General features: G+C 26.7%; 1 protein-coding gene across 2 annotated transcripts in view; it reads left to right on the top strand.

The window, feature by feature from the left end:
- Positions 1–19005, top strand: part of LOC100206394 (hippocampus abundant transcript 1 protein) — a 29373-nt gene that overhangs the window by 6636 nt on the left and 3732 nt on the right. The window contains exons 2-10 of one of the 2 annotated variants that reach the window (XM_065801753.1): positions 5707–5784; positions 7767–7883; positions 8682–8777; positions 12365–12427; positions 12503–12630; positions 14652–14766; positions 14952–15170; positions 15261–15374; positions 15629–15700. In XM_065801753.1, the coding sequence (XP_065657825.1) occupies positions 7779–7883; positions 8682–8777; positions 12365–12427; positions 12503–12630; positions 14652–14766; positions 14952–15170; positions 15261–15374; positions 15629–15700 (912 nt within the window). In that variant the 5' untranslated portion in view covers positions 5707–5784; positions 7767–7778. The remainder of the gene's footprint in view (positions 1–5706; positions 5785–7766; positions 7884–8681; positions 8778–12364; positions 12428–12502; positions 12631–14651; positions 14767–14951; positions 15171–15260; positions 15375–15628; positions 15701–19005) is intronic. The other variant, XM_065801752.1, reaches the window with a different exon arrangement.

The raw sequence follows: 19005 nt of genomic DNA on the forward strand, positions 1-19005 counted from the left end.
CCAGCAGAAACACCAGAAGATTGGAGGAGTGTTTTCCAGGCATTTCGCAAAAAACCAGAGCCATTCAACATTATAAACCTGATACAAGAAAAGTTTCTGAAGTTACAGTGTTTTTAAAGCCTAGCTTTTTAGTTGTTTGTCCATTTAAGACATGTTCACTCAGAGAAGTTGAAATATCAAAGGCTAATTCTGACTTTATTATGTATTGGGAAAACTGGAGTGGTATATTTAGTTCTGTGCGTGTTACATCCCATAGGTCTAGATCATGTTCTGGTTCAGTGAGAGGGAGAATATTGACCCGATCTAAACATGTCTTTGAAGTGCCTGATAAACCAAAACAAACATACAAAGCCTCTTTGCCACTTTCTTGCAAAAAATTCAAAGACTTATTGAAGCTAAAAAAATTTGTAAGTGAACAAAATAAGTCTTTCTATGATCAGTTGCCAGTTGATAACCTACTTATCCAGGAATCAGAACCAGAGCAAATCTCTGACTCAGAGTAAGAAAATGTAAATAATAATAACTATTTAGAAAACGTATATCTATATATTTTTAGAAATATTTTGTTGAAAATAAAAATAACATTTATTATTATTAAGGGTTTTTTTACAACAAGGTGTTTGTCTGGGTTATAGAATTTTAATGCAAAGTGATGGATTACAGACAGTATGGTAGATAAATGGGGTTTTGGAAACAATTTGTTGCATGGGTACTTTTTATAAAGTTTGTAAAAATTTGACGAGTTATTTGATTTGTATTATCTACTACTATCTACTTTTAACAAAATAAGTGCTCTAAAAGGTTACAAGTTAATGTAGTTTACAAGCTGCTGAATTTACAACAGAAAAATCTCAGATGTCCAAATTGAGTGACTTGACTTCGAATGGACACTGTGAACAAATATTATTTGTAATTAGCAAAAAGACTGCATTTATATATTGTGTTTAGACTATAATGTCATAAAAAAATACTTTAGAATGAATAGATTATCAATGAACTGATATCTGATGTCTCTAAACACAAAATTTCATTTTTCTCAAAATGAGAAAAATGTGACATTTGTGGTTTTACTCGTGTGGTTTTCATATATATATATATATATATATATATATATATATATATATATATATATATATATATATATATATATATATATATATATATATAATTTCTTGTTCAAATAATTATTAGTTAAAAGTTTGAGTCTTAACAACATATAAGATATGAAAAATATGAATATAAAGATAAATAGAAACAAATCTTTTTATAGGGTCATAAAGTACGCCATACGAAATTTAACTTTAAAATTGAAGGATATTATTGGCTTCCATGCAGAAATTTAAAGTAATCAAAATTCAAAAGTGTTTTATGTTGATTGAAAATATCTGCACAAGAAAGCAAATGATCATACTTCTATTTTTTAAGTTAAATTTAGCATGGCGTACTTTATGAGCCCTAATAAAAACCTTATACAAAAACATTCTATACTTTTAAGCACGACCAAAAAAAAAAGCTAAATTAAAAAAGAAAAGAAAAACAACAACAAAAAAAACAGCATAAATATTAAAAAACAAAAAAAACAAATCTTGAAACTGCGAAAAGCAATTACAATATGCTTAATTTGAACCCTAAAAGCATAAAAAAATTTTGATAGAATTTGAACTTTCTATCCAATGCCAATATAACATTCACTCCTCATTAATCACCCAATTAATCAACCTACTCAATGTAGTTAAGATAGTTTTCAAGAAATTGTCATCAGTCGGTTATTAGTTAAACAATGATATTTCCGTAAAATATCTAGTCTGCAAGATAAATAATTAGATACTTTAAAAAGATAACACTAAAGATACTGTGGACTCACTGTGGACTAAATGTAATATGCCAATCAAGACTTTATATGTTATATAATTTGCGGTATATGGAATCCTAACTTTTGCTTTTAATTTTAATTTTTCAAGGCATTAGAATACAAAGTGCTGCAACAAGCTTGCCCAGGAAAGCGAGCAATTTCAATTCTTTATATGACAACGCAAGTAATACTTTGTTTTGATAATTTAACCTCGGTTTTTAACAAATGTGCTGAAAAAATTGGTATTTTATTACTTTGAAAATAAATAACTTTTATCTTTACTAATGTTTTTATGTTATTGGGTGGACACGGAAAAATCCAGTCAACTTTAATTTGAGATTTCTGTAAAGTCGTAAATGCTTTTTATTTCAATTTTTTAATATTAAATGTGTTTACATTAGTTAGGGCTTTAAACTAAATTAAAAAAAAAACTAAAAGGGGCATGATAGGCTGTTTGCCAAGAGATCAAATTTTATAGTTGATGCTATCATTTTGCAGATTTTTTCTTTTTACACCTTATTGGTGGCATTAGTCCTTTTTTTTTTGAAGTCTTTTTTATTTTTTGTTACTCCACCTGTCTTACGAAGTATTCCTTTAACTATTGGCCAAAATCTTCAATCTGTCTTCTCATGACAATTTAGAGGATATGCATCTTTAGGAACAATTTTCACATTATCTTTGCACCACTGTAGAACAGTGAGAAGCAGCAATATCTGGCCAAAAAAGACATCAGTATTTGTGTTTTTTTATTAATGGCAAGTCTTTTTGCATTTTTTCATTAATGGCAAAAGTCACTCAAGGTCTTTTTAGTGATAAAACAAGTGAACCTGCATACCAAAGCTACAAATTGCTTGCAACATAAGAAACTTGGATACAAAATTTATTTTCGTTGCATATATTTAAATAGATCAGGTTTATCTTTGTTTTCATAGTAAAATTGTTGACCAGAAAGTTGTGAAAAATCCGCATTGCAATATGTTTTGTTGTCTTCAATTATGCATACTTTTATCCAGCATTATTTAAACCAACTTCTTTGAACGTCAAATTTTTTTTATTTCACCATTTCAGCTACTCTCTAGTGTATTTTTAAAGTGCTTTAATTCCAGCATTTTTAAGAACTTTTTTGATATAAGAATGTGAAGCCTTGAATTTTCTTGCTAGATCTCGCTGTGTCTGGCTTGGATTTCATACTATTAAACTAAGAATCAACTTTACCTTTTAAAAAGCTTTTGTAGATTCAGAGAAATTTCAATTTAAAGTTGACCGGATTTTTCCCTCTCCACCTGATAACAAAACACTAATGTAAACATCTGATAGTAAAACACTAAAGTAGCTAATGATTTTAATTAAAGTATCATTGAGTGCTGTATAAATTTTTGTTTATATAATTTAATTATATAAGATTTTTTTATAAGTAAAATTTATTAAAAAAAATTTTTTTGTTTTATAAGCTACAAGTTTAAACAGCGACGGTCTTTATTAAACTTTATATAAGAATCATTAAAGTTAATTCATTCAAAAAGTAGAAAGATTTTGTTGAAAAGAAAAAAGCTTGGCTTAAAATTGTTTGAATTAAATAGCTTTAATCTTTACTTATGTTTTTATATTATTAAACGCTTTTAAATAAAGTAATTCATTGCTATTAATGACTTTTTATAAAAATGTTAATGAATAATATATATATATATATATTTTTGTATTTGTGTAAGTATATATTTTTTATTATAAATGTCTTTAAATAAAAACCAAGTAATATCAACTTTTGAAATAAACGATTTAATTATTTTTTCTTTTGTTTTCATTAATGCATTAATGTTTACGAAAAATATTTTTTCAACTTTTAAATGTGCGCATTTATTAAACAATTGTTAGATGTAAAATGTTACTTTATTTAAAAAGGGTTTCACATAATATTATATTATATAAACATGAGTAAAGATAAATGATTCAAAGTTATTTATTCCAAATGTAATTTAGATAATCTTATTGTTATAATTTATTATTTATTTTAGTTAATTTTTTTTTCATTTTGGTTTCAGTTAAGTTATTTTTATTTTATTTTTCGTCATTTTTTATTAAGGCAGGGCTCAATTTTATTTTTTATAAAGTCCCAGACAAAATGACTGTTCCTCTAGTTTTTTTCCTCAAACATCAGTTCTTTGGAATTTGCTTCCTTCATCTTGCTTTTATATAATTTGCAATCCTTTAAGTCGTCCGTCAATTGTTATCTTGCTCTGCAATATTCATCTTTTCTCTTCCAGTAACTTCCAACTTTAATTAATGGTTGCTTGCAGCCTTGTTGGAAGCGAAGATGTTTTTTAAAAAAAATTGTTTTGCTTATTCTTTAGTTTTTTAATTTTTTTTCTAATTAAAGTTAAGCTTAACGTTTCTTTTTTCAGAGCATTTCTGAGATGCTTAAATCATCTAAACAACTAAAACATCACGTTGAAGTTGTAAACAAAAATTATTTGCCTGGTCAGCAATAGTGTTCGATCACATGCCATTCCTGTCCAATATTTACTTTGTAGAATTTAATTTCTAAATTCTACAAAATAAAGATTGGACAGGCTGGCATATGAAGAGTTTGTGTGGGAGGAGGGTATAACGGTGACATACCCCCATTAAATGAATCAGTCGGTAAATTGGGACCTTATTTAGATAGGTTCATTTGGTTCAAATAGAACTTAGATATTTATCACACATCAGCAAATTGGCAAACTAGAGACCTTTTTTGTGTGTGTGTGGGTTTCATATAGGTTTCAGTTTTGTTTTGTAAGAATTTTTAGTATCAACCTCATTTATATTGCAAAAATGCTATAAGTGTTTTAACTCTGCTTTTTATACGTCTTATATTGTTATTAACATTTCATTTGCAAGATTGAAGGTAAGTTTCTACATTTCATTTCTTCACAAAATTTATTTTGCTTCAAAAGTTCATTTTGACTCCGCTTGCAGTAAAAATAAGTTTTTTATTGCCAAAAACTGCCTGCATTATTTTCCAAATATATATATATATGCGGTAGTGGTTGAGTGCTCGCTTTATAAGCGATAGGTTCCAAGTTCAATCACCAATAACCTAATAAGTTACTAAATCTTTAATCTGAGACGTGTATAGAGGGAGAGCACAGTAAAATTTGTCTTACAAGGATGGTGCAGCAAGTGCAGCGGGTGATAAAATTTCTATGTTTGTAATTGGAAAATCAAATCACCTGGCTGCTTCAAAGGAGTTAAGCACTTACCTGGATGGTAATGGATACAAAGTTTACAAAATAAAAAAATAAAGTAGTGTTCAAAATAGATAACTGCCCAGCACACCCAATGGTTTATAATCTAAAATATATTGAACTCATTTTTTTCCCGAAGATCAGCAGAAATGCCCATTCGAATGAAGACGACGACCTCTTTAAAGAGGTTTAACATCAGATAGAAAATCTTGATTTTTACCCGCCAGTTACAACAGCTGAAAATGTTATTTTTGCAGATGAATACTTAATTAGCACAGTACCTTTACTTACAGATGAACAGTTGATAGAAGAAATTAAAAATGCAGCAAATGAACATGATGCTAATGGTGAGGAAGATAATGATGATGATAATGCAATCAATCCAGTTTGTCCAAAAGTAAGTGATATTCCCGAGGCACTGCAAGTGTTGTATGACTATATGCCCTTCAGTCTTACGGGTTAAGATTTTCAACAAAAGCTCAATGCAGTCTCATTTACATTAGATAGAGACATTAGAACATTTAAAAATTCATAATGTATTGTTTTGATAACTCTTTACTTATCAGCACAAGTTTGTGTAATAGAATATCCTGATAACTCGAACATTTGCTAATTCGAACTATTTTCTAGGTCCCTTGGAGGTTCGAGATATCGGAAGTTCACTGTATTATATAATTTCACTATTAAGATGCATCCGACACATGCAAGGTGAGAAATCTTTTTTACCTGGTTTGTGTTCTGTCAACTTTTCTAGATATAAAAAGTCAAATACATCTGGGAAACAAACAACATCAAGCTAAATTATTGTTATTTTTCTCTTACCGGCAGAATGTTTTTTATGCATATGAACAGCCCCTTAAAACAAAGTTATATATTCGTTTTGCAAATTTTAATTTGCAAAAGGAATATATAATGACATTTTTATAATTCTCTCTATAATTCTATTTGCAATTTTTTTTTGTTTTTTAATAATTGTAATAATTCTTCATAAGCTGTGAAGAAATTTTACAAATTCAAAATATGGACATGCTTGTGATGTTTTTCTTTAGATATATCAAAATTGTAATGATAAAGCTTTTCCAGTGATAACAAATATTTTAAAAACTAAATCATTTAACAATCACAGGGTTACACCAGCAGTAACAAAATCATATGAAAAAATAACGATAATAGATGTATTAAAGTTAAAAAAATAAAATTTATTTATAAGTAACATCTAAATAACTTTTTTTATAACTTACTTTGGCAAGTAATTCTCATTTATAAGTAACTTTAATGTTAATTACATATGTTAATTACTTTTATTTGTAAAAATCAATTACATTCACTATGCATTTTTAAAATTCACTTAATATTTAATATTGTAAATAAATTTAAGTTTTTACATTTAAAAATAAGTTACTTTTTTACTTCAAAGTAGAAATTCTATTTCTAATTTAACGTGAGCCCATAGTTTTGTTAAACCAAGTGTACTAGCTGTTGTAGGAAAAAACTAATTTTAGAATTAAAATAAATTTTGAGGGTAAAGAAAAAGACAGTTCTAAAAGTTAGTTGGATTTGAGACAGCTCCCTGCATTTACTTCCCAACAGTAAAACGTTGCATGTACTTTTCACTTTGTAGGTGTCGGGTGTAGTAGGTGTAGGTGTGAATGCGCTAATAGACATTCCATTTTTCAAAACTCTGTTTTTTTTTCCAAAAAAAATTCATTTAATAAAAAACCTTTTTTTTTTCGAAAATAATTTAGCTAATCAAAATGGCTTTTTTTTTTTCCGAAACTAATTTAACTTTTCAAAACTCATTTTTCTTTTTTGGAAATAAATATGACTTCAAAATTAAATTTAAGATTTCGAAATTGTTTTAGCTATTTGAATAATATTTTGAAATTTTTTTATCAATGTTTTATTTGAAAGTTGTGTTTTCGAAAATGAACCCTAATTTAAAAACTTTGTAAACCTTCCAACTCTTTTGAACTATAATCATGTCCAAATTAAGGATGTTTTTTTAATTTATTTAAAAAAATTGAAGCAAACCGACTGAGCAAAGTCCTAAAAAAGTTTAAAAAGAGATTTTATAATAGTCTTAAGTTCTGTATAAACAAAAAACAAAAAAAAATCTTTCAGATATTTTTTTTAAAAGCAAAAAAAACAATTAGTTTTATTAAACAAAAATAAATTTTTATTTATTTTATTTCATTTAAAACCTAAATCTTTATTTATTTCATTCCATTTAAAACCTAAATCTTTATTTATTTCATTTCATTTAAAACCTAAATTATAGATTGTCAAATATGAGGTTTTTATAAACATTTCCGATTTAGATTTTATTTGCCTTAACTACTTTGAGTATGCACTACATCAACGTTGCATTACAAGAAAAATTGTTAGCTTTAAACTATAAATTAAATGTTTGTAAATTAAATTAAGTTTGAACTATTAATTTAGAGGCTTCTAAATTGAAAAGTATATTAGTTTTATGCTTTTATTTTCTCTGGTTTATCTTATATTTATGGTTTTTTTATTTTTAATTTTCTCTTTCAATTAATTTGGTTTTTTCAGCACATTTAAAAAAAATGCAAATATTCAATATGTGCAAAAACCTTTGTCAAGTTGTCAAAAAAAATAATTGTATGTTTGTTCATATAAAGTGTATATATGTATATATATATATATATGTATATATTTATTTTTAGAATATTTTAAAAATGTCTGGAGCTAAAAAAGGTTTAAAAACCATCAAGAAAATGATTTCGTACTCAGCTGATAAAACAACTGGTCGAAATTGGAGACCTCCTAAGGAAGGTGAAAATGTATGATTTATATTGAAAGATTCTTTTTAAATTGTTATTAGTTTGTTTTATATTTATAATATATTTAGGATTATAAGTTATTTAAAATTACTGATAAAAATATAAAAGCAATTTGTTATATTAAATAAAAATCTTGTTGTTTAGTTAAGTATAAATATAATATTAATAATAATAATAATTTTATATTTACAGTTTTCACAAATTAATTAGAATTTTTTTTGTTTCTTGTTAATCTTAAATTAAAATTTTATTAAAATACCTTTAAGAATATCTGGTAACTGGTAAAATATGTAACGGTATGGTAACTGGTAAAATATATTATAAATTGTTTATAATCTTTATTTAAAATACTACATTAAATGCATAAAAATTAAAATAAATAAATAATGATAAACAAACGTTAAGTATAAGTTTGTTTAAAAAAAAAAATTATAAGGAAATATAATCTTTTTCAAATACAGAATTTAGACTTTATCAACACTTTTTGTTAAATTGGTTTAAATTATTTTTAACACGGTTTAAAATCAATTTAATTACAACACACTTTAAAATACGCTAATGACACAATTTAACTTTTAACGATATAAATCAAAGTTGTGTAAAAGTTACATTTATTAGTGTTAAGGGTTTTCGTTACGCAATAAAATCTCATAACTGATCAACAATAATAATATTAATAATATAAATTATTTTTTTACTAATTTATCAAGTTTATATATATATATTTCAAACATTTATTATATATATATATTTTTTTAATTGAAATTGAATTAATGTTTTTATTTTAATTTTAAAAAGAGCGATTGTCTTGACAAACCCAGCGTTTATCATGCCACTGTTGTTATTTTTTTGGAGTTCTTTGCTTGGGGGCTGCTTACCTCTCCAACTATAACAGTATGTTTTTAAAAATTTATTTATATATATATATATACAATTTTTTTAAAATTTTTTTCAATATAGTTATTATTTGTTGTTAGGTCATTTAATTTCAATTTAACTATAAAAAGTAATACCTTAACCCCATGAGATAGCATGGGGTTGAAGTATTATTTTTTTCAATGGTGTTATTTGTTTTCAATGATTTTTTGTAAACAAGCTTACATTAAAATAAAAGAAGTTTTCAACTCTCAGTGTATTACTATTTACAATTTAAATATGTGGTTAATACTTTTTTTTCTTCAATGTCATCTATTTTTAAGTACTCATGCTTGTACACACCTAAGTTTCTGTTTATGGAAAAAAAGGTAGATGTTATTGTTTTCTATAGAAACTTTAGTGGATGTAAAAACATTTTATATACACTACAAGGGATATTTTACTTGTTTTTAAACATAATTTGTCTAGTTCCAAGCACTTAACTTTTTTAGAATTTAATAAAATAGTTAAAATATAAATTGCTTTTTCAAATTTAGAAAAATAAAATAAATATATATTGCTAAAATATCAGGTCATAAGATTGTCTGCTTTCATCACTCATATTAAAACAGACGCTGTTGTTATTTGCAAGCATAAACGGTGAAACATTAATCAATATTTTAATGGTGAAGCCACCTTGGCTTCTTTTTTTATTCAAGAGCTTTTTGTTTTAATATTTTTTGTTTAGTTCCACAAAGAACAGGAATAAACCTTTTTTTAGTTTTAAAAACTTGTTATTTGATTCTAAAAAATTCTATAACTTAATTTTAAACAATTTAAAGTTTAACAATTTAAAAAAATTAATTAAATGGAGAAATACTAAAACAACTGGTACTTACTTTTAGGTAAAATTATCATGTTAACATTATTAGGTTAATAGATTTAAAAAAACAACAAAAAAAACAAAGAAAAGAAATATATAAGAAATTTATTTTTCAAAATAAGCAATGAGAAAAAACTAGGTAAAAAAAAAAAAAAAAGGCTGATGCAAATGATAAATAAGAAGTTAGGAAGTCGAAAGAACTTTTTTTTTCAAATGTGTTGTCTAATTGACTGGTTTAAGGTCATATACATTTTATCAAATACAAATACAAATTCAAATACATTACTTCTAGATTCCCAAATGTAAATTGAAATACAAATATTAATAAATCTGCATTTTACAAATACAAATACAAGTATTTTTATTTTAGGTTAACAAAAGACAAATATTTTTAATTTTTTTTTTTTTACCTAGTCAATAACTAAAGATCAACTTTAATTAACTTTATATATTACTTGAATATTTAATTAGCTAATTTTTGCTTGTTAAGTAGTACCAAATGTAATATTTTTCTAAACTTTAAGGAAAAAATTAAAAAATCGTTCTTATCTCAAAAACATTTTGACTTCTAAAAACAAAAACAAAAAAATATACTTTCTGTTACTTATATTGTTACTGTATTTTAATAAAAAAATGTTTCTTAAAATAATTTTTACTGTATTTTTATTTTTTTATTTTTAACTTAATATGAGGTAATTAAAGAAGAATTCCTGAATTTGATGAACAATTAAAACTTTAGGCAAGACAGTACTGATAAAATGGTATGCTAAATAGAAAAATGAAAACAAGTAAAAATTATTAACTCTAAAGTATTAATTGCTTTTATATTAAATTAATTACATTTGAACTATTAATTTAGACACTTCTAAATAAAAATTAAAAAAAAGTACTTACAGATAATCCAAGGATGATAGTTAAAGGTCGGAGGCCAAAGTAAACTTTAATTCGATGAGTTGAAGGAGTTGAAAAAGTGTTTTAAATTAGTGACGATTTTCCTCTTACAACATCTTTTTCTATCTACTTTATTCATAAGACATTTATCTTTAATTTTTAATCAAATCAAGATCAAGATTTACTTCTTAACTGCTCTGTTTTTTTTATCTATCTGCTTTGTAAACTTAAAACAGAAAGTGTGTGTTATCCTGTTGCAAGTTTTTAACTTGCATTGTCACCAACAACAGATATTTTATTTATTACGCAATAAATCAAATAAAATAGATAAGCGTGCAAGATTTGGATTCTTAGAAGTAATTAAAGAGTGGAGATTTTAAACATTTTTTTGTTGTTGCTAGAGTTCATCACCTTACTAACAACATCAAAAAGATTACTGTTCAAAGTGCTATCCTAGCAATAATATATGTTGCTAGTATAGAACTTTGCAAAGCAAGCCTTTTTTTATACAAGTTTTTAAGCACATGTTCTTAAATCTATACTGAAGTTGTATTTGTGCAAATTTGAAAACTTTTCAAAATTTTTAGAATCAAATAACAAGTTTTTAAAACTAAAAAAAGGTTTATTCCTTTTTAAAACATCTTTGCTTCCAACAAGGCTGCAAGCAACCACTAATTAGAGTTGGAAGTTACTGAGAAGAAGTTAAGAGAAGCAACATTATGACAATGTGATAATGTTTGGAGGTTGGCTGCAAGAGCATGTCTAACAATGTTTACAATGCATTTTTGCAACTTTTCTAAAAGAGAAAGGGCATCATTAGAAGATCCGCCCTAAATATGGCAACAGTATTCCATACAAGGCCGGATTTGAGATTTATAGAGATAGAGAATCCAGAGTAAGAAAGTGTCGAGTTAGATAAAGAGATGCAACCTTAGCAGATGTTAATTTTGCAACGGATTTGATATATGGTTTCCAAGAAAGATCAGAAGTAAGAGTTAATCCTAGAAGATAAAGGGTAGATGACTTATCGAGTATATTACCGTTCATGAATATAGGAAGATCTAAATTATTGCGATAACGATTGGCTGATAAAAATTGAGTTTTATCTGAAATAAAGTTTACCAGCCACTGTGAGCCCCATGCTGTAGCAGAAGTGAAATCCTTTTCAAGCTCAAATGCCCCCAAGCAATCAGAGAGTGTTGGTTTCTTATCACGACAAGAATAAATGGTAGTATCGTCAGCAAACAATGCCATCTTAGATGTGAGAATATCTGGAAGATCGTTAATGTAAATTAAAAAGAGGATAGGGCCAAGGATAGAACCTTGAGGAACCCCTGAAGTTACAGAATAAGAAGAAGAGTGCTGTCCATCGAGGACAAATTTTATACTACGATTGGAAAGGAAGGATTAAATAATCTTAAAGATGTTTCCAGACAATAAGAAAAAAACTTATGGAGAAGACCAGCATTCTAAACTTTATCAAAAGCTTTAGAAATGTCAAAAGTGATGGCCTTAACCTCTCCACCTTTATCTAATGCATGATAAAACCTATCAGTTATTACTGTTAGCAAATCAGCTGTAGAATGAAAAGATCGAAATCCATATCGATGATCAGAAAGAGTTAAAGTAAACCAAGAGCTTCATGGATGCCGGCGACATTAGCTCAATAAGCAGCATTGGTTAGCAAGCGGGCGTGAGCCTCCATTTAAATGTTCTTCCACAGTGCTCTGTGATAAGACCAATAGGTTTTCTTGTAGCACCATAATAACAAAACATTACAATAATAAAAAGTAGTTAAGAAATAATTTTCTTACTATCAATTGTTTCAGTTTAATAATTTTTCTGTTTTTAGGTTCTTTCAGATACATTTCCTCATCACATTTTTTTAATGAATGGTATTATTCAGGGAATTAAGGTTTGGATTTACTTTGTTAAAGTTTATTGTTTCATGGTTTTCAATGTTTTCAATTATATTTTAAATAATTTTCAGGGTTTTTTATCATTTTTATCTGCTCCATTAATTGGAGCTTTATCAGATGTTTGGGGAAGGAAACCATTTTTGTTAGCAACTGTATTCTGTACTTGTCTACCTATTCCATTATTGCGTTTTAATCCTTGGTAAGTTCTTTTATTTGATTTTTTTAGATTTTTCCATAACAATTTATATATAATATCTAAGAAAGTAATTTTTGTTTATTAAGTTGAGGGCGTTATGCACTACCTTATAAACCAGTCTCATGTAATTATTTATTAAGGTGAGGATGTTATGCACTACCTTATAAACCAGTCTCATGTAATTATTTATTAAGGTGAGGACGTTATGCACTATTTTATAAACCAGTTTCATGTAATTATCTTATGTAATTATTTAAATTCAAATGATTATGATAAGCACTCTGACACTGATCTGATGTTGATCTGATAAACACTTTATAAATCTGGAGATCGCTTCTTCAAGACTATAACAGGTATGCAAGCCTACCCCGGAAGCGCATGTGGTCGCACGCCTTCGTCTACGATTAAAGTAATTTTAAGACACATTTTTTAACTTATAAAGGGTTTCAATAATCTGCGGCAAAAATTTATCTATTGAGAAAAAAAAACAATATTTAAAAAAGGAAACAAAATTGTAAGTTTTAATTAAATAAACTAGAAAGCTTAATAATTAAAAAAAGAAAATTATAAATATTTATTATAAAAAAAAAAATTTCTATAAAATTTTATACAACTTTTTTACTCTTTTTTATAGAGTGGCTGTTGTTTTTAGCTATAGAATTTAATACAAGTTGATAAAAAAGACATCTTTTATAAAAATTTAACAACAATTGAAAGTTTTGATATGCAATTTATTCACAATTTTTATGAGTCCGTATAATTTAGAAGCTAATTTGCTATGTACGCTACAACTATGAGAAATTTTGTTAATTTTTTAGCTTAGGTTTATTTGTTTTGATGTCTTTTCACTTTAAAAAATGTTTTATTTTCATTATATTCTTATCTGCTTTTCTCCTTTACTTGTATTAATTTTGGTAGTAGAAATTATTAAACACCCTAAAAATAAGAAAACAAAAACATTAAAATATTTAGGTATATTAATTTTTCAACAACATTTTTTTTAATATTCAATTTTTTTTTAGCTTATTATATTTAGATTTTCTATTTCATATAGTCTTTGTTTCCTTTCTTCAAGTATTGTTGTTTTATTCTCTCTTGTTTCTTATAGCTTTATTTTGCTGCAAGTTCTTAAAACACATACAATATAAAAACCAGGTCAAGTTGTTTAAAAATATTACTTTAGGCATGGAAAAATAAGGTGTGCCACCACACGCACTCCCTGCAAAGGCTTGGGTATTTTTTCCGGACCACAAGCTGTAAAAGAATCTAAGCCGGAAATCACTTTAAATACAGAAGTTGGAGTGATATAAATGTCAAGTAATGGATCAACCTGTTTGTCGGCTATATTAGTTTGGATGTGATTAGTGGAATCAAGAGATAAGATTGATGAAAAGTTCTTAGCAAACTTATCAGCTTTGTCATTAGGTGAGGTAAAAAAAATCTGAACCATGCAAGAGAATCTTACATTTCACTTTATTATAACTAAGGTGACTTTCAGTAAATAAACAAGATTGATGTCACTTTTCAAAAATATACTGAAGGAGTTTTGTTATAAATGATTAAATATAAAATTAAATTTATTCGATACATCATTTTAATTGTAATGTTGTCAAATTCTAATTAGTAAAGCAAGGTACCTTGTCAAAGTTGTTGAAAATAAAAACTCATTTCCTAAGTTTCTAAAAGTTGTCACATTGCATAAAAATCTTTCTATATTTAACTACAGATATGTCTATATAAACAACCTAACAAACAAAAATCTGTTAACTCCTCTAACTGCAAAAAAAAATTGTAACTCCTGTCTATTTGACTATTTAAGCAGAGCAAAGTTTAATAAAATGTCATCATGGTAGACTTAATGTTATAAAATAAAAATTTCAAATTGAAAGTAAAAAAAATTTTTTTAGATAATTAAGATCAAATGCAAAAATATATAACTATAAAATTTTATCTTAATTAACTATATAACTATAAAAATTTTCAGTAGAAGATAAGTCTAACAAAATTTAATTTTTTCATATTAGGTGGTTCTTTTCATGTTTATCTATATCTGGTGCTTTTTCTGTAACATTTTCGATTGTGTTTGCATATGTTGCTGATTGCACAGAAAAGGATGAAAGAAGTCATGCTTATGGAGTGGTAAAATTTGTTTTTTAGAATAATAATAATAATAATAATTAGGTACTGTAGTAGTGACAAAGGTGTATTCTGTGTCTCTGTTGACAAATATAAGTTATCATAGTTGTGGCTATATTTGTCAACAATTTTCAATTTGAATATTTAACTTATATCAATTATCTATTTAAATCTAAAATTTCTTTTAGGTTTCGGCTACATTTGCTGCAAGTTTAATTACTAGCCCAGCTCTAGGAGCTTACCTTGGTAACACATATAATGATTCTGTTGTTGTTGCACTTGCGACAGCTATTTCTCTGTTAGATGTTCTTTTTATCTTGGTATGTGTCCCTGAGTCATTGCCTGAAAGAATGCGACCGGTTTCATGGGGTGCAAAAATTCCATGGGAAAAAGTTGATCCTTTCAGTGTATGTCTTTTAGTGCTTTTCATTAATATATGCTTATATTTTTATTAATTTAAAATGTGTTTTACTTAATTATTTTAATTATAATTTTAGTCACTTCGTAAAGTTGGCCATGATCCTATGGTGTTGCTACTGTGTGTTACTATATTTTTATCGTATTTACCAGAAGCCGGTCAATATTCTTCAATTTTTATCTACCTTCAGCATGTTAGTATTTAAATATTCTGGTTTTAAAAGTGTACTAGCTGGGTTACTTGTGGTTACTCTGAGTTTATTTTTAGAATGGAGTTTATTATATATACATATATTATTAGAAATACATTATGTATTTCTATTGCAGTTGAAATACATATATATATATGTATTTCTACTACACTATCCTAAGCAAAAATGAGAAACTTAACTATGGTTCCAGATTATTGTGCTTTTAAAGTTTATACATTAACATACTTAAATTTTAGGTTATTAAATTTAACCGCGAAGAAGTGGCAGTGTATATTGCAATTGTTGGTTTTTTATCTGTTATTGTTCAGGTATTATTTTTGTATTGAACATTGTTTTATTTATTAAAAATTTTTAAGTCAAACAATCTAAGTATGAATAATTTTTTTATCAATTATATAATTAAAAAAATTAATGGGTAAATAATATTAGTTAATAAAATATGGATGTTGACCATTGTACTTTTAGTTGATAAATAACCATGGGTGGGGTCATGACAAATAGGAACATTTTTAAAACAACACAAAATGAAGGAGGAAGAATAATATGACCATACTAGACATAATTCTAGGGACCAAGGGAGAGAGGGGCAGTTTTTTAAATAGTTTGTATAAATTTTTACAAACAATATAAAATTGTAGTATGTAATGAATTTATACTATTTGAGGCATGGGAGACATGTTTAAACTACATTAGACTTAACATCTTAGTATTTTATGCTTTATTGCGTTTTTGTTATTTGTCACACTGTTGGTTCTAAAAATTTTAGGCTTAATTTTTTAAAGATATTTCAGAATATATTTTTAGAACCTACATGTAATAAATACTTTTGACCTAAAAACGAATGCTTTTGATCTAAAAGTGCTTAAAACAAAGTTTTAAGCATTCTTAGATCAAAAATTATTTTTTTAAATCCAGTAAATATGTACTTATATATGAATTATATCTTACATTTGAAAAATCACAGAAACCTATGATCTACTATGGTGCAAATAAGTATAAATTTATGATATTTTCCACACAGTTACATAGTGTGTTCGAAATCAACTTAGTAGTTTAATGCAGATGTTGATTGAAGTTACTTTATTAAAATTTAACTTGTAATTTCTAATCTCTGCTTCAACATATTGTTTTCAATTTCATAGCATTTTCAATTTCACAGCATTTTCTTTGTTTTTATTTTTGTATTTTTTTATGGGCAGCTTCTGAGATTTACTTCCATCGGTAAAATTTTAGAAAGTGGTATTTAATGATATACAACCAAATGATTATGTTTTGCCTAACACATCTTAGTAAATTTTTAGATGTTTGGCAGATTCGATAAAATATAATATAAATAATATTTAAATGTTTAGAATCCTAAAATATTTTACACAGTTTAATATGTCATCTTTATACCACATTACTGTTTTTATATATATATATGTGTGTGTTTTAAATCATTTACACAGTTTAATATGTCGTCATTATGCCACATTACTGTTTTTTTTAAAGGTTATTTGCTTAGTCCAGAAAAATGTAAACCTTAGTCACAATATAAATGTTTATAAACGTGTTGTTCTGGAGGATCAAAAATAAACTTTCTTGGATTTTTTTAAGCATATATGAGTTAATTATTGCTTACTTTAAAAGATTTTTATAAGATAATGAAATAGCATGTGTTTTTAAAATGTTAGTAATTTGTACTCAAGAAGATATAAGTTGCATTTGACATATCTAAAGATTTTGACAAAGTTCGGCATGCTGTTCTTTTCTTTAAGCTTGCTTTTAATGGTGTATCTGGGAAAGTCTTTGAGGTTATCAAATTATTTCTTTCAAACCGCTTTATTAAAGTCATCCTTAAAGGTCAACACTTTTCTACATTTCCAGTTTCTGGGGTACCTCAAGGTTCTATCTTTCGTCCTGTTTTGTTTCTTATCTACATTAATGATCCTTCTTACAATCTTACATCTAAAGTGGCTCTATTTGCTGATGACTTGACTTTATACTCTTGACTTTATGTCTTGACAAAAAGTCTTCTCGTTTTGATTGTTTAGTACAGGCAGCTGATTTTAAATCTGATCTCACTGTGATATTTGGAATGTTTTAAAAAGTACTGTGAAAAATTTATTTTAAATAAAGTTTCTTACTTATATCCCAATTTATACATTTCATTACAACTTAAACAAGTCACAAAAAATTTCAGCTGACTTCTTATAATATTCATGTTATTTAGCTCTCCATGGTTATGTGTCAAAGCCAGTCTAAGATCTTCACTATGCTCACTTCAGTTTTTTTCACTTCTACTTCACTTCTTTAACTTTATTTTTTTAAAAATATTTATTGTTACCAAAAGCTCAATAAATCCAGTTCTACCCATTTCTTTATTATTTATAATACCTATTAGATTTATATATATATCAGCCCTCGGAATTAGAAAAAAAAAATGTAAATCAAAGGTTTGACTATATAACATAGAACAAGGTCGGCAATTTTTTGCCAACCTCAAATGCTTCCAGGTCGGCAGTTACGTTTGTATTGCTGAATGACAACACTGATTCCGTGGGTTGATATATATATCTACTATAGCATATTTATGTAATAAATTGTTACCAAATTTTTTTTTACATTAATTAAACATGAGTTTTCAGAAAAAGAAGAAAAAAAATGAAGAACAATGAAAAAAAAAGATTGCTGCCCCATGCCAAACCCTCAGTCAATGTAGCAGTACTCCAATACGAGTCAGGCTATTTGTCAGTCGATGTATGTACTGAAGCCCTTAGCAGTAGGTTATTTCAGTATGACATCAGACTTCTCACCTAAACCAGCAGTATAAGATATAAAGACTGCTCACCTAAACCAGCAGTATATATATATATATATACACACACACACACACACACACACACACACACACACACACACACACACACACACACACACATATATGCGGTAGTGGTGTAGTAGTAGAGCACTTGCTTCATAAGCAAGAAGTTCCGAGTTCGATCCCCACCTTGTCCCTGGTAGTACCGCGCTCAACTTGTTTCTCCGCGCTGCGGCCTTGTTCATCAAGGTTCGTGTTTCGGATTTATAGAGTTGAGAGAGAGTTATAACCACAACTGAGTAGCCTCCTCATCTGTAGTGGCCTTCTGGGTCTTGTGGAGGTTAAATAAAAAAAATATATATATATATATATCAAGTGTATGGGTGTATAATATGTGTCTTTTAATTAGTTTTAAGTCAAATAACCCAGAATCAGTTGAAACTATAATATGATATAATTTAAAATTGATTTAAAAATGTGGCTGCATTTATCTAATTAATATAATTGTTAATAGTTATAGATAAAATGTCACTGCTAAATACTTTTTAAAATACCTTTTTTAGTTTTGTGTAGTTTCAGTTGTTAAATGAATGACAGAATTTTAAAATTTTCAAAATTGTCTTGAAATCTAATATAAAAAAGTTTTTAGGCTTTATACATAACAAATGATGTCATGTAACTATATTTAGACTTATGACTTGATGTCATGTAAATATATTTAGCAATGTTTTAATAAAAAGTTTTTAAACATTTAACTTTATTCTTCATTTAATGTTAGGGTTTTTCAACTTCAGAAACTAGTGAAAGTGTAGC

This window comes from Hydra vulgaris, chromosome 07 (genome assembly GCF_038396675.1).
Source record: "Hydra vulgaris chromosome 07, alternate assembly HydraT2T_AEP".
In the NCBI taxonomy this organism is placed as follows: domain Eukaryota; kingdom Metazoa; phylum Cnidaria; class Hydrozoa; order Anthoathecata; family Hydridae; genus Hydra; species Hydra vulgaris.